Consider the following 13,904-nt stretch of genomic DNA (forward strand, 5'->3'; position numbering starts at 1 on the left):
TTGATCAACAGTACAAACTAAAAATTTGACCTCTTTCCAACTAGGAAAACCATCAACAATCAAGATGGCAGGATTATATGGTGTTATGGCTTTGCAATCAAAAAATTATAATAAAAGTGAATGGGACAAAAACAGCCACGAACATAATGAAAGGGTGGTCAATTTGCTCTGAATATATTGTTGAATTTTTGAACATTTTCAAAGCATTTTCACGAAATATGTGTCAAAATAAGTTTTGTCATGAAAAATCATTTCATTTGCTGAAACAGAGAAAGTTATAGCTAAATTAAGACTCAAAATCACCCCAGGGTGCATAAAAAACATCCTCAACAGCACACAAGGGGTAATTTTACCATGTTTTTAATTGTACATTATAGCTAAATAATTTGTTTGTTTCATAAGGTATACCAGCAACCATTTAAACCGTTAAACAATTATGAGTGTTTGCTAGAAAATGCCTTTTGTTTGTGGTTGCAGTTGATGATTTGGGTCATGTGATTCATATCTTGTACTTTTGAACTCCTGTTAAAGGTTCAGGACACCCTGGAGTACTTTTTTTTTGAGATTTTAACAGATTTGTGCATCAGTTAAGTGTTGAGCATCAGTTAAGACAATGTTAACACCTGTCAGCTTTAATTGGGGGAAACTGGATAACTAAGCTTTTGTCAGCTCATTTTATCTTGCGGGTTTAAAATATTTTTTGTGGCAGGATCAAAATTCGTGTCGTATGCCGAATCTGCTAGTGGAGTGATGACGCATTCATTTCTCATTATTATTCATAGTGAAGTTTTCTTATCCTGTGAGAAGACCTTGCTTCTTAATTATTCATGAGAGCACATGCTTTCTGAAGGCAAGGCAGACCTGCCATGCTGTGACCCAATAACTGGGTGGGGTCAAAACGTTGTGTGTTTGTTTCCATGATTCACGGGGTTTGTTGCATGTTTTTCCCCACAATGCTGTCAGGGCTGATACAGCAAAGCTGTTGGTTTGCAACAAGCGTTTTTGTAGAGAAAGCTGTATGAGAATTGGAGAATGGCGGACTTTTGTCTTTTATCAGTGGAGTTCATTACCATTTAGACACATCACCCATATTCGTGCTGCTGTGTTAGCCTATGTTTAAAATCCTCCAGATTACCAGCAGAGTTATTGGTTGGAATAGACAGGGGAAAAGACTTGCTACACTGTTATCCACTGTCTGCATTCAGACCCAGGGATTTAGGAGGAGAGAAGTCTTCCTCATTTATTTTCTTTACATGATTATCTTTATTATGATATAACAAATTGTGGTGATGTTTATGTAAAATTACAAAAAACATATGTAGAAGGGCATTACATAACTTGTTTATTTCTTTGCATTTTAACTTAGTAATCTATAAAATCATGCGTCGTCTTATGGTTTGTCTCTTTTTGTGAGCCAACTGACAACAGTTCTTCACTCCCCTTTTTTTTCCCCCTGCTCTGATGGCCACGCCCACTCCACTCCCATTATGAATCTCTTTTTTATTCTAAGGTAGAATTGAATCGAAAGAGTGGGGTTTCATGGCCCTTTAAGGAAGCATGGTGCGTATCGATGCACCCTCATTTTCACAGAGCATTGTGAGGTTTTTCAGTGCACTGGAAGAATTTTGCAATTAAGACAATACTTAAAATGGCTGACCTGAACAAAGGTGCTGCTTGAGATCCAGCAAAACTTCATAGCAGATTCCTAGCAACCCCCCAGGACCCTCTGCTACTTAAGTTAATTGACTAACCCAAATTGGCACCATAGACATGCGCCTATTAAGTAGTTATCTCTTAAAAGCAATCACTATCTGTTCATTAGATACTACAGCAGGGGAGTTCTCGACATCTACCTGAGCTCAAACTCCCCTCTCTCCTTGCAAACGGGAGGGAGCCCCAGGCTCAAGGATCTTATTAGCTCGGGGCACTATACCGGGACAGCATGCCAAACAAGCTTTAAAATCCATCATCAGCTAAGTGTGAACTCTTGAAATGGTTGCTGGTATATGAAACAATCAAATTATTTAGCTATAATGTACTTTTATGTTTTCAAATTACAAGTCAGACTTCAACATACAGTTACAATCAACAAGGTCACATTGTATTTGTTCAAATCAAACACAAATGTTGCACAGGAGTGGGGGAAAACTTCAATATTGTAGAAGGATTTCTGCTGTGCAGGTCTAATCTAAACCCACTTTAATTTGCTCCACTGGTGCTCTATACCTGCTTATGGCATATGCCTGGATTTTGGGATTTCCGTTTCTTTAAAAAGTGCCAGCCTGAGACAATTTATTCAGTAAGGACAGTTAACACTGCAGTGGGCCGCAGACACACATGTGTTTGGTTTAGTGGACCGCAAGTTAAAGTTTGGGAACCAGAACCTCGGGTTTATAATGTAGGAGTTCTAGCAAAGCATCCACAACAATCTAACACAATGTAAGCTTGAACCATTTTTGAAGAAGATTTACAAAGGTCGCTTTCTTTTATTTCAGAAAGAAGTGCTGTGAAGGTTTCAAGTTTGTCCTGGGTCAGTGTATTCCAGAAGGTAAGATTACTCTCTCTCTTTTTCTCTCCTTTACCAGGATTAGACTCCTCTGGGTTGAATTTGCTCTGATATTTCTGGACGTGTTTTCCCTCGCCTCCCATTAGCATTCTAAAGAAAATCATTCCTGTTGGCCTCAAACCAGCTTGGGCTCTTAATGTTGTTTTAACATTTCCAGCACACCTTTAAAGAGCTTGGCATGTTTTCCCCAAACCAGAAACGATTGCTTGATTACCGTGTGTGTATTTTTATAGTAGGAACAGGCCCGTATATATATATATATATATTAGCTTACCAATGCCGTAATATACTTCTCCATCTTCGGTTGAGGGGTTCAAACCACTAACAAGTTTTTACTCGTAACTGTCTTGCAATTATAAAGTCTGCATTCTGCGGTTCACCCTGCCGCATTGAGAAACTTTCTGGAAGTTTCTTTTTTTCTGTTTCTGTGCTGTTTGTGTCCTCACCTGCCCCCTCTGCACTGATGAGAAACACATAAAGCACCGGTTGAAAACGGACACATATTTCTCTGACTCACACAGCGCTTCATGCTGGGCCTGTTTGGCTATTTCAAGAGGAATCGTGGAATAATGAAAAGATGCAAGGATTCTTGAACTGGAACTTGCGGTGCTTCTCAGACCGCACTGTTTTTGTTTTTACTATTATAGTGCAATTCTGAGGCTTGAAGTAGCAGCACATTTGCATGTGGTTTTCGGAAATACAGATTATATTGTAGGTTTTGTTTTAAAGTGTGGTTTGTTTGCTATTTTGTCTTGTCACTGTTTGTGGTTGTGTTTGTGTGTGCAGATTATGACGTGTGTGCCGGCGCCCCGTGTGAACAGCAGTGTACGGATCATTTCGGTCGGGTTGTTTGCACCTGCTATGACGGGTATCGATATGACCGGGAACGACACAGAAACAGGGAGAAACCGTATTGCCTGGGTAAGCTTTTGATCATGTTTATATAAAGATATTGAGAAAATCTATTTGAATATGATCACATGCAGATGACTGAGTGACTGCAAAAAATATATATAATAATAATAATAATAATAAAATAAACAAAATACAGTGCATCCGAAAAGTATTGCAGCAAATGAACTAAAGTAAAACACACACACCCAATATATAAAAATAAATAAATAAATAAATAAATAAAAAGGGAGAATATGCAGTGTAAACAAATGAGGACAAAATCTTATATCAAACCTTGAAGTACTGTTTTTACACAACTCAAAAACTATTCCAAATCTTTTTAAATAATTAATGTTTTTTTTAACCTTTTTTAACTGAAAAAAAGAGTTTAACTTTCAAAGAGTTCAGAACTTTAAACAAAACTTGTCATTTACAATGCTTTAAAATGTCATAACTTTAAAGCATCAGGAATATGTAATCACACAAAGACATCAGCTCCCCCTATATGAGCGTTTTTTTAGTTTCCTGTTGTTTGATTTCTCAATGTCTTTTTATTGTCAGCGTGAGTGTATTAGTTTTTTTAATGTATCTGACCTCCAGGACTGTTGAACTGTGTAGTTGATTTGATAAGACTCAAATGTTGTTTCTCCCAGAAGCGATTCATGATGCCCAAGGAGAGAATATCACGTCTTTTGCACTTTGCCAACTTTCTGTCCCTCACACTTTTCCTCTGTTTTTTTTTTTTTTTCAGACATTGATGAATGTGCCAACAATAACGAGACTGTGTGCTCACAGATGTGTGTGAACACTCCCGGCAGCTACCGGTGCGACTGCCACAGCGGCTTCTACCTGGAGGATGATGGGAAGACATGCACCAAGGGCGAGAGAGGTAAGTTGAGAGTTGTGTGTGTGTGTGTGTGTGTGTGTGTGTGTGTGTGTGTGTGTGTGTGTGTGTGTGTGTGTGTGTGTGTGTGTGTGTGTGTGTGTGTGTGTGTGTGTGTGTGTGTGTGTGTGTGTGTGTGTGTGTGTGTGTTCCCTTCATCTCTGTGTTTATGCATTTACAGCTGTCAAAGTAAATGAGGACACGCGGAACAGATTTTCCGTATAACATCCATCTCTCTGTTAGATTAAAATTTCTGTGGAATGATACTTGTGCAAACCTGGGCCTGTATTAACAAAACATCTAGATTTAATATAAATATTAAGACTTCTGCATGGATTGGTTGATGGTTGGATGGATGGATATATGTAACAAACAGATGGATGGATGGATGGATGGATGGATGGATGGATGGATGGATGGATGGATGGATGGATGGATGGATGGATGGATGGATGGATGGATGGATGGATGGATGGATTGAAGAATATGTATAAAAACATTTGGATGAATGGATGGATGGATTGAAATATTTAACAAACATATATGGATGGATGGACATATTTAACACACATATATCACAATATCACACTCGTAGCAGTGTGCTATGGCTGTATATCAGCACTGGTGGGAGGTGTGCCTTAGCGCCCCACCAGTGCTGATATACAGCCACAGCACACTGCTATGAGTGTGATATTGCGTTTTTACAACAGTTTGACGACACAATCTTGTACATAAAAAAGAAAATCGAACACAGGTAGTCTAAAACCCTTTTGTATTAGGAACTACTTTCTGCTGCCATTCATTCACATCTGCAGCTGACATCAGAACAGCAGAAGCCATTACTAATTTACCAACGCCACTTTAGAGCTAGTATTTAAATAATTCTCTATAGCGTAATGAGAAGCAGTGCTTCTGGTGTGTGACCCCCTTAAAGTGATGACAAAACAGCAAATTTTTCTCACATTTTAAGATTATACAGCTGAACTTGATATGAAATGCCATCAGTCTACAGAGATTTCTCACCAGACTGCTGTTGTGTTTGCGATAAGGAGGGAAAAGGCTAAATCCAGCTTCTTATTCCATCTTCTTATTGACACTATCGGATAAGTGTATAGACGCTATATAGCGTCGGTATAAGTGTGAATGAGTGTGTTCCCAGAGATGGGTTGCAGCTGGAAGGGCATCCGCTCCGTAAAACATATGCTGGATAAGTTGGCGGTTCGTTCCGCTGTGGCGACCCTAGATTAATAAAGGCAAAATAAGCCGAAAAGAAAATAAACGAATCATATTACAAATATTTACTAAATATGATTATTCCACATGTTCAAATATACTATTTATTTATTTATTTATTTCACATAAACATTAAGGATTGATTGTCTGTTAATCTTAGAAGATTTACAAAAAAATAAATGAATAAATCCATTTTGTCATCTCTTCTGGTCTGACACATTTATAAGACATTACTTCCTGTCTCTCTGCAGGAAGTCCACTGACCCATCACGGTTAATGACTTGGGACACCAGCTAGCAGTTAGCATTAGCATCAATCACTTTCTCCTGTGTCCATCTATCTTTTTAGTCTTACTGGTGGAGCGTTTCAGTCGGTCAGTTTCCTGTGTGCTGTCTCCTCTCTGTTGGGTCAGTTTGAGCACAAAACATGATGAACTTTCTGGCCATTCACGGTTGCAACAATCCAGATGTACAAAATAGGAATTCTGGGAATTCCAGAAAGCTGAGATTACAGAGTGCGGATCAGATGAGGTTATCAGTTACGAGTCAAACTGAGCTGTAGGAGTCTCCAAGAGATTGGGATTGAACTTTTGGCATGAATGACATGAGCTTGTGTATTTCTGATTAAAGCTGTATTTAATGAGCCTCCTTTCTGACCTAGAGCACAACTGCAGATCCCTGTTTACATTCATGACACACTTTTGTGGCAAAATTAACTCTGAACTAAAACTATATGGTTTCATTTTCTATATGGTTTCACATAGAAAACGAAACCATATAGTTTTAGTGAAACTTTCTAAAAACTCCAACCAGGGTGAAGATTTTTCAAAAAAAAGTGGGATCGTGGATGCTACAACCAGAGTCTTTGCCTCATGACATCAGCGTGCGCTCTGTTTTCTCATTTCTGATTGGTTAACATGGCTGGGTTCAGGGCAAACACGGTGAGGCAAATTCTGCACATTAGCGGCAAATATATAGAGTATACCACATTGCTCAACCATGGGATGGTAAAGTGTAAGAACATTTCAGACTCGTTCCTGCAGTGTGACAAGCATCAAACCAAGATCAATCCACATTGACAATTTTAAGGGCCCTATCATACACCTGGTGCAATAAGGCACAAGATGTGCAAAATTTGCCCTCTCTTGTGGTTTGTAATGTTATGGGCAGCACAAATGTCTTGAGACCTCAGGCTGCTTGTGTTGGCATCCACTCTGGAGATCTTTTGCACACCCCCACACTGAATGCAACCCCAAACCATAATTTTTCCTTCACCAAACTTGACTGATTTCTGTGAAAATCTTGAGTCCATGCGGGTTCCAATAGGTCTTCTGCAGTATTTGTGATGATTGGGATGCAGTTCAACAGATGATTCATCAGAAAAATCGACCTTCTGCCACTTTTCCAAATGATCAACTAGAAGTCAAGTTATTATTTTAGTTTAGTTAGTTAGTAAGTTAGTCTGCCCAACAACCTTCCTTAAAGGGACAGTTCACCTAAAAATCTAATATGCCTCATTTATTCTCACTCATGGTTTTAAACCTTTATGAAGATGCATATTTGGAAGAAATGTGGCTGCTAGCATCCACTGACTTGTAGAGAAAAAATACTTTGGAAGTAAACAAATGCCAACAACCAGCCTATTTCAGAACATTTTCTTTTTGTGTGCAACAGAATAAAGAAACTCAAATAGGTTTTGAACCCAGTGAATGATGGCAAAATGTAAATTTTTGTGTTAAATTTTTTTCTTTCAAATCCCCCATGTCATCATGTCATCTCTTTGCAGCTCCACTCTTTGAAAAATCAGACAACGTCATGAAAGAAGGCACGTGTTCGGCCACATGCGAGGACTTCCATCAGATGAAGATGACTGTTCTCCAACTCAAACAGAAGGTACAATATATTCCTGCTTCACCTGCAGGGTTTATTCTCGAAAACAAGCAGGAGATTTCATTTTATATGCATGTCCTCATCCACACACTTGAGGCGACCCAGCAAGAACCTACCTGCCAATATTTCACGAGCTAAGTCAGACGTGGCTTTACAGGTCTTTAGGGATGTGTTGGTGACTTTATAGGTGAAAATAAAAAGTGATAAAACACAGGCCAAAATGTCTGACTTACGTCTGTCCTTGCTGGAGGCTAGTAAATCAGGCTGAAAGCAGCGATGCGGTTTAGACGGGCGAAGAGTCTGTGTTTTGCAGTCAAAGCTAGACTGTCAACAAATCCACTCAACACCCTCATGGCCGCGGTGTGATATATGGCTTTTGCGCGTGTGGTCCAACAGGCTGTGAGGGGAAAAGATCGAGAGAGTAAAAGAACATTCTGAACTGGATGATTGAAGCTGGTGTTTTGGTCGTACGAGACGGTGACGAAAAAAAAATGTTAATGAGGTTCTTGTTTTTATTTTTTATTTTTCTAATATTTTTATAGTACCTTTGCTTCTGTTATTTATTTGTTTACATTATTTTTCACATATTTACCTAATTATTTAATTACTAATTTATTTACTAATGTATTTACTTATTTATTAACTTATTCAATTACTTATTTACTTTTCTTATTTATTTACTTATTTAATAATTTACCTTATTTATTTATTTAATTATTAAATTTTTTACCTTATTTGCTTATTTATTTACTTAATTAATTACTTATTTACTTATTTATTTTCTTACTTAATTGCTTTATTTATTTACTCATTTATTTATTTATTTATTTACTTATTTATTAAATTGCATATTTATCTATTTATTTATTTATTTATTTATTTATTTACATTATTTAATTACTTATTTAATTTTGTTAAATTATTTACTTATTTAATATATTACCTATTTGATTACTTATTTATTTGCTTATTTAATAACTTATTTACTTTTTTACGTACTTGTTTATTTATTTATTTACATATTTATTTATTCATTTACATTATTTATTTACTTATTTAATTTAGTTAATTTATTTACTTATTTAATTAATTACTTAGTTATTTATTTGCTTATTTGTTTGCTTATTTATATGTTTATTTACATACTTTTGTACTTATTTACTTATTTATTTAATTATTTATTTATGTACATTTTTACTTATTTATTTACTAATTTAATTACTTATTTACTTATTTGCTTATTGAAGTATGTATGTATTTATTTATTTACTTATTTACTTATCTTATTACTTATTTATTTACTTATTTACTTAATTATGTATTTATTTATTTACTTTTTTATTTAATTAATTATTTAATAATTACTTTTTTACCTATTTATTTATACATTTATTTATTTATTTATTTATTTATTTACATTTATTTTTTGAAAGAGGTTATATTTGCTTTGTGTGCAGGGTAAAAATTGATTAGTTGACTTAACTTTAAAAAACAAAAGGGCTAAAATTTTAGTTTAGGGACCAGTTTTCACTATTGATAGTGTTTTTTTTTACCTGCCTATTATTAAGATATTGGCTGTTTATTATTACTTATAAAGAGCATATTACACATGGTCATATTCTACACCCCTAATCCTATATTTAATACTCAATCCCAACTACTTTAATAACTATTAATAAGCAGCAAACTATGAGTTTATTGCAGCAAAAATCAGAGTTAATGGTTTGTTCATAGCGAGAATTGTACCTAAAAAAAGTGAGTAAACCAGTGGCTTTTAAAGGGTTTAATTGACTTGAAGTGAGAAAATGTGTTGCCTTTAAACGATCAAGTTTATGAACTAACGTGCATATTTCTAAAAAAAAAAAAGTAATAATAATAACTTAAGTCAACTTAACAGTTCCAAGTTTTTAAGGCAACAGGTTACACACTTTAAGCGAGGTATCTAATCATTTTTACAGTGTTAAAAAAAAAAAAAAGTTATGCTTTTTATTAACTTTTCTATCTTAATTGCCACTGTCATTTGTGAGGTAATTGGCATATATATATAATTATATATATTTGTATGTATATATATATATATATATATATATATATATATATATATATATATATATATATATATATATATATATATATATATATATATATATATATATATATATATATATATATATATATATATTTGTATATATATATATTTTTATATATATATATATATATATATATATATATATATATATATATATATATATATATATATATATATATATATATATATATATATATATATTACACACACACACAGTTGAATTCAGAATTATTAGCCCCCCCTGACTTATTAGTGGCCCTGTTTATTTTTTTCCCAAATTTCTGTTTGATGAAGGGAATATTGTTTTAGCACATTTCTAAGCATAATAGTTTTAAAAACCTATTTCTAATAACTTATTTATCTTTGTCATGATGACAGTAAATAATATTTTACTTGATATTTTTCAAGACACTTCTATACAGCTTAAAGTGACATTTAAAGGCTTAACTAGGTTAATAAGGTGACCTAGGCAGGTTAGGGTAATTAGGCAAGTAATTGTATAATGATGGTTTGTTCTGTAGACTATCGAAAAAAAAAATAGCCTAAAGAGGCTAATAATTTTGTCCCTAAATTGTTTTTTAAAAAATTTAAAACTGCTTTTATTCTAGCTGAAATAAAACAAATAAGACTTCCTTCAGAAGAAAAGATATTATCAGACATACTTTGAAAATTTCCTTGCTCTGTTAAAAATAATTTGGGAAATATTAATAAAAATAATCAAAAGGGGGCTAATAATTCTGACTTCAACTGTGTGTGTGTGTGTGTGTGTGTGTGTGTGTGTGTGTGTGTGTGTGTGTGTGTGTGTGTGTGTGTGTGTGTGTGTGTGTGTGTGTGTGTATATATATATAATTGAGCATTTTTTAATATTAATTTATATTACTACTGTTATTGTTAGTTATTTAGTTAGTTTTTGTTTTCTTTTTACATTGGTACAACCTTTTTATATGTATTTTTTTTTAAATGTAACAAATTCTAGTTTCAATGTTGAAGTTTATTTAAAAACTTGCTAAGTATTTATATTTCTAATTTAATCCTGAAAAACAAGTATCTCGGTTAAACTGGTAAAAAAAAATGTAATTGTAAAAAAAAAAAAAATTCAAATTATTAATGATTTCTTTGTATTTTTGATAATTACAGTCTTGGTAAACATACTGTACAAAACTTAAAAAAACACCCAAAGTTTGTCTTTGGTTTCTCTATGCTGTTCAATATCGCTATAAAACTTGTAAAACGTTGGTTAAATCTACTATTAGTGTACAGGATATTGTGTTGTTAACATATCAGGGATGTATAATCACACCTTAAAGTACACTAGTCAGCAGAAACTGAACTGTGGTGTTTCATTTTAACTTTTAGATGTTGTATTTTTTGTGAAACGGACTGTTCTTTACGCCACATAATTCGGCTAATGTCTTGCAGCATCATGAGCGGTTGACATCGGCACTCAGTGCAACATGGGATTGAAATATGTGCAGTTCAAGCAACCAGACACAAATCAAAACCAGAAACAATGACAAATGAGATTTAAATTGCTTGCAAAGCGCTGGACACAGACACTTACACAGATTTATGCACCAGGCCTAAGGCTGTATCTACTGCGTGTGGCAAAACCTCAAAGTTCTCTCTGTGTGTGTGTGTGTGAGCGTGTGTGTTGATGTCCAGAGCTCAGAGGTTAGCAGGTAATGGATACCTCCAGTTCTTTGAAGTGAAAGACTCTTGTAAAAGACAGCCACTGATCTCGGTTCACGCACCAACCTGAATAATTCAAAGATTTCCTGTTTTTTTTTTTTTTTGTGAACGGCATGAACGCAGATGTTGCAGTTTATAGATCACTTTACATTCTCATGTTACTTTGGTTTGAATTATAATTCTCTTATTTTGTTATGTCTCGTATTTGAACCGTTCCTCCCGTTAGATGCTGAAAGGAATGATTCAAGCTGATTTACTGATCTCGAGGCTGTTGAATGAGCTTACTTTTTTAAAGAGTAATCATTCATAGTGATGAGTCTGTCAAAAACAATTCAGCTTCAATTCCTCTTTTTTTCTAGAGCGCTTTTTCAATGTGGATTGTGTCAAAGCAGCTTATCAATATGAAAAAATTAAATGAAAACAAGGATATCACTTTTTATTTTGTTTATTGATTAGAATGCTTTATTGAATATTCCCTCTACAGACTAACAGAGTATTTAGGATGGCTTTCAGATCAGTTTTTATTTGTTTATTTATTTATCACAAGATCTCATTGTATGCATTTTTTAAATTTTATCATTTTATTTTTAAAACTTTTTAATAAGCTCATTTTTATATTTTACTTTTCAGTTTTGTATTTTTTTTATTTTTACAGCATATAACTTTTTTTTAAAGATAATTATGTTTATTTTGTATTTGATTTTAGCACTAAAAAGAGATCATTTATTGAATATTTTTTCTCAGGAAAGATTAAACACCATGGCCTCTACTTTAACGATCTAGGCACAGTCTAAAACTCATGGTGCAAAAGCATTAAGGACATGTCCTGTTTTAGGGATGGAAAAAATATGCTCTGCGCCCCGGCGAATAGTCTAACAGGGTTGTGCTTATTCTTTTAATGAGTTATGGGTGTGTTTTGAGCGTTATGTACATTAAGCCAATCAGAGTCTCATCTCCCATTCCCTTTAAGAGTCAGTTACGTCGCACCATAGCGCATTTGATTTTTACATGGTGAACTTTGCAAGTATAAAAACTGAGTGCTTCACTGGCGAGAAAACGGACCATCTGCAGCGAAAGGATAAAGAACAAGCCTCCTCCATTCAGCCTCTTTAATTTCTTTTTACTTTTACTCTTTACTCCTTTACTTTTGTGGAGTAAGGAAATGGTGTTGAACGCACTCCATCTATTAGCCTACATATTCAAATTTGTTTGTTAAAAACTATTTCGTAATTAAGTTCTAATTTCAAGCAAACAAATAAATGAACAACAAAAATGAAGTGTGAGTTATTTCCAAACACACTTCTTATTCTTATGCCCCATATGGTGATGCAGATGTCTCCAAAACCTGACAGGTGGACAAATCTTGTTTTTAAACTCTTAAAACTTGTTTTTATTAAAACAAATATTAGTATTATGCATAACTAACACACTCTGTTCTGGATTTAGACCAGCTTTTAGTTGGTTAATGGCAGGGTCGATTTTAGTTCCTTAAAATTGCAACGCACCAACAATGCACCTTAGCATGCCTCCTTTCAGACCAGCATGTCCACAAAGTGGTGCAAATAGATTTGCTATTTAAACAAGGTGGCGCAAAACGTTAAATTTATGGTTGTGCTGGTTTGAAAATAGCAACAAATCGTGCCAAACACATCTTGCGCCTTATTGTGCCACAGGTGTATGACAGGGCCCCATTAGTTTGGATTTGCCTGGCCAAGGTTTTATTTATTTATTTATTTATTTTTTATTTCATTACAATCTTTTTATTAGCAGTTTATTAATTTGTTTACACATTTTTTATATGTATAGATTTTTTATTTTAGTACTGAAATATTAAGATACTTTCCTGAACATTCATTCCAATTAATACACCACAGTTTGCATATAGAGAGAGTCAAGGCATGAGCAAGAGTAAAGAATTAAATTAATAATTAACTTTTCATTTTAAACTCTATTAACTATTCAATATTCAAATTTAATTAAATATTCATTTGTAAATTACTTTTCATGGATATCTTAACTAAAAGCTTTTATTATAAGTTCTGTTGAGTTTTTAATCCAAAAGTTATCTATTTCACATTTCTGTCCAGTCCTGCAGTACGAGAGCCAGTGTGATGATCTGTGTGTTTTGTTTATCTCTTCTTTCCTTAGATGTCCTTATTGTCGAGCAACACAGAGATCAATAAGCAGATGACCAATGAAAAAATGATGATGACGACAAATTCATTTTTACCTGGACCTCCAGGGCCTCCTGGGCCTGCAGGTGAGTTGTACAGTTAGAGTCAGAATTATTACCTCCCTTATACATTTCTTCAGTTTAAAATAAGTTTAGACATAGTACTGTAGTTTTAATAACTCATTTCTAATGACTTATTTCATTTATCTTTGCCATGATGACAGTAAATAATATTTGACTAGATATTTTTCAACATACTAGTGTTCAGCTTAAAGTGCCATTTAAAGGCTTAACTAGGTTACTAGGCAAGTTAGAATAATTAAGCAAGTCACTGTGTAACTGTTATGATTATCAGTGATCTAACAGCTGCAGATCTCTAACGGCCTAGCTGAAGACACAGCTGAAGCTCATCATTTATTACCTGGACTTTAAAGAGAGCACTCACTCTTACATCAATGCTGAGTCTTGTTATACTGAACTGTAAACAT

At 34.1% G+C, this 13,904-nt stretch overlaps 1 protein-coding gene across 2 annotated transcripts in view; it reads left to right on the top strand.

The window, feature by feature from the left end:
- ccbe1 (collagen and calcium binding EGF domains 1) overlaps positions 1-13,904 on the top strand; it is a 98,221-nt gene that overhangs the window by 57,445 nt on the left and 26,872 nt on the right. For both annotated transcript variants that reach the window (NM_001163923.1, XM_087299861.1), the window contains 5 exon segments: positions 2,496-2,548; positions 3,353-3,487; positions 4,212-4,349; positions 7,362-7,468; positions 13,392-13,503. In NM_001163923.1, the coding sequence (NP_001157395.1) occupies positions 2,496-2,548; positions 3,353-3,487; positions 4,212-4,349; positions 7,362-7,468; positions 13,392-13,503 (545 nt within the window).

The sequence above is a fragment of the Danio rerio genome, chromosome 21, assembly GCF_052040795.2.
Source record: "Danio rerio strain M-AB ecotype USA chromosome 21, GRCz13ab, whole genome shotgun sequence".
Taxonomy (NCBI): domain Eukaryota; kingdom Metazoa; phylum Chordata; class Actinopteri; order Cypriniformes; family Danionidae; genus Danio; species Danio rerio.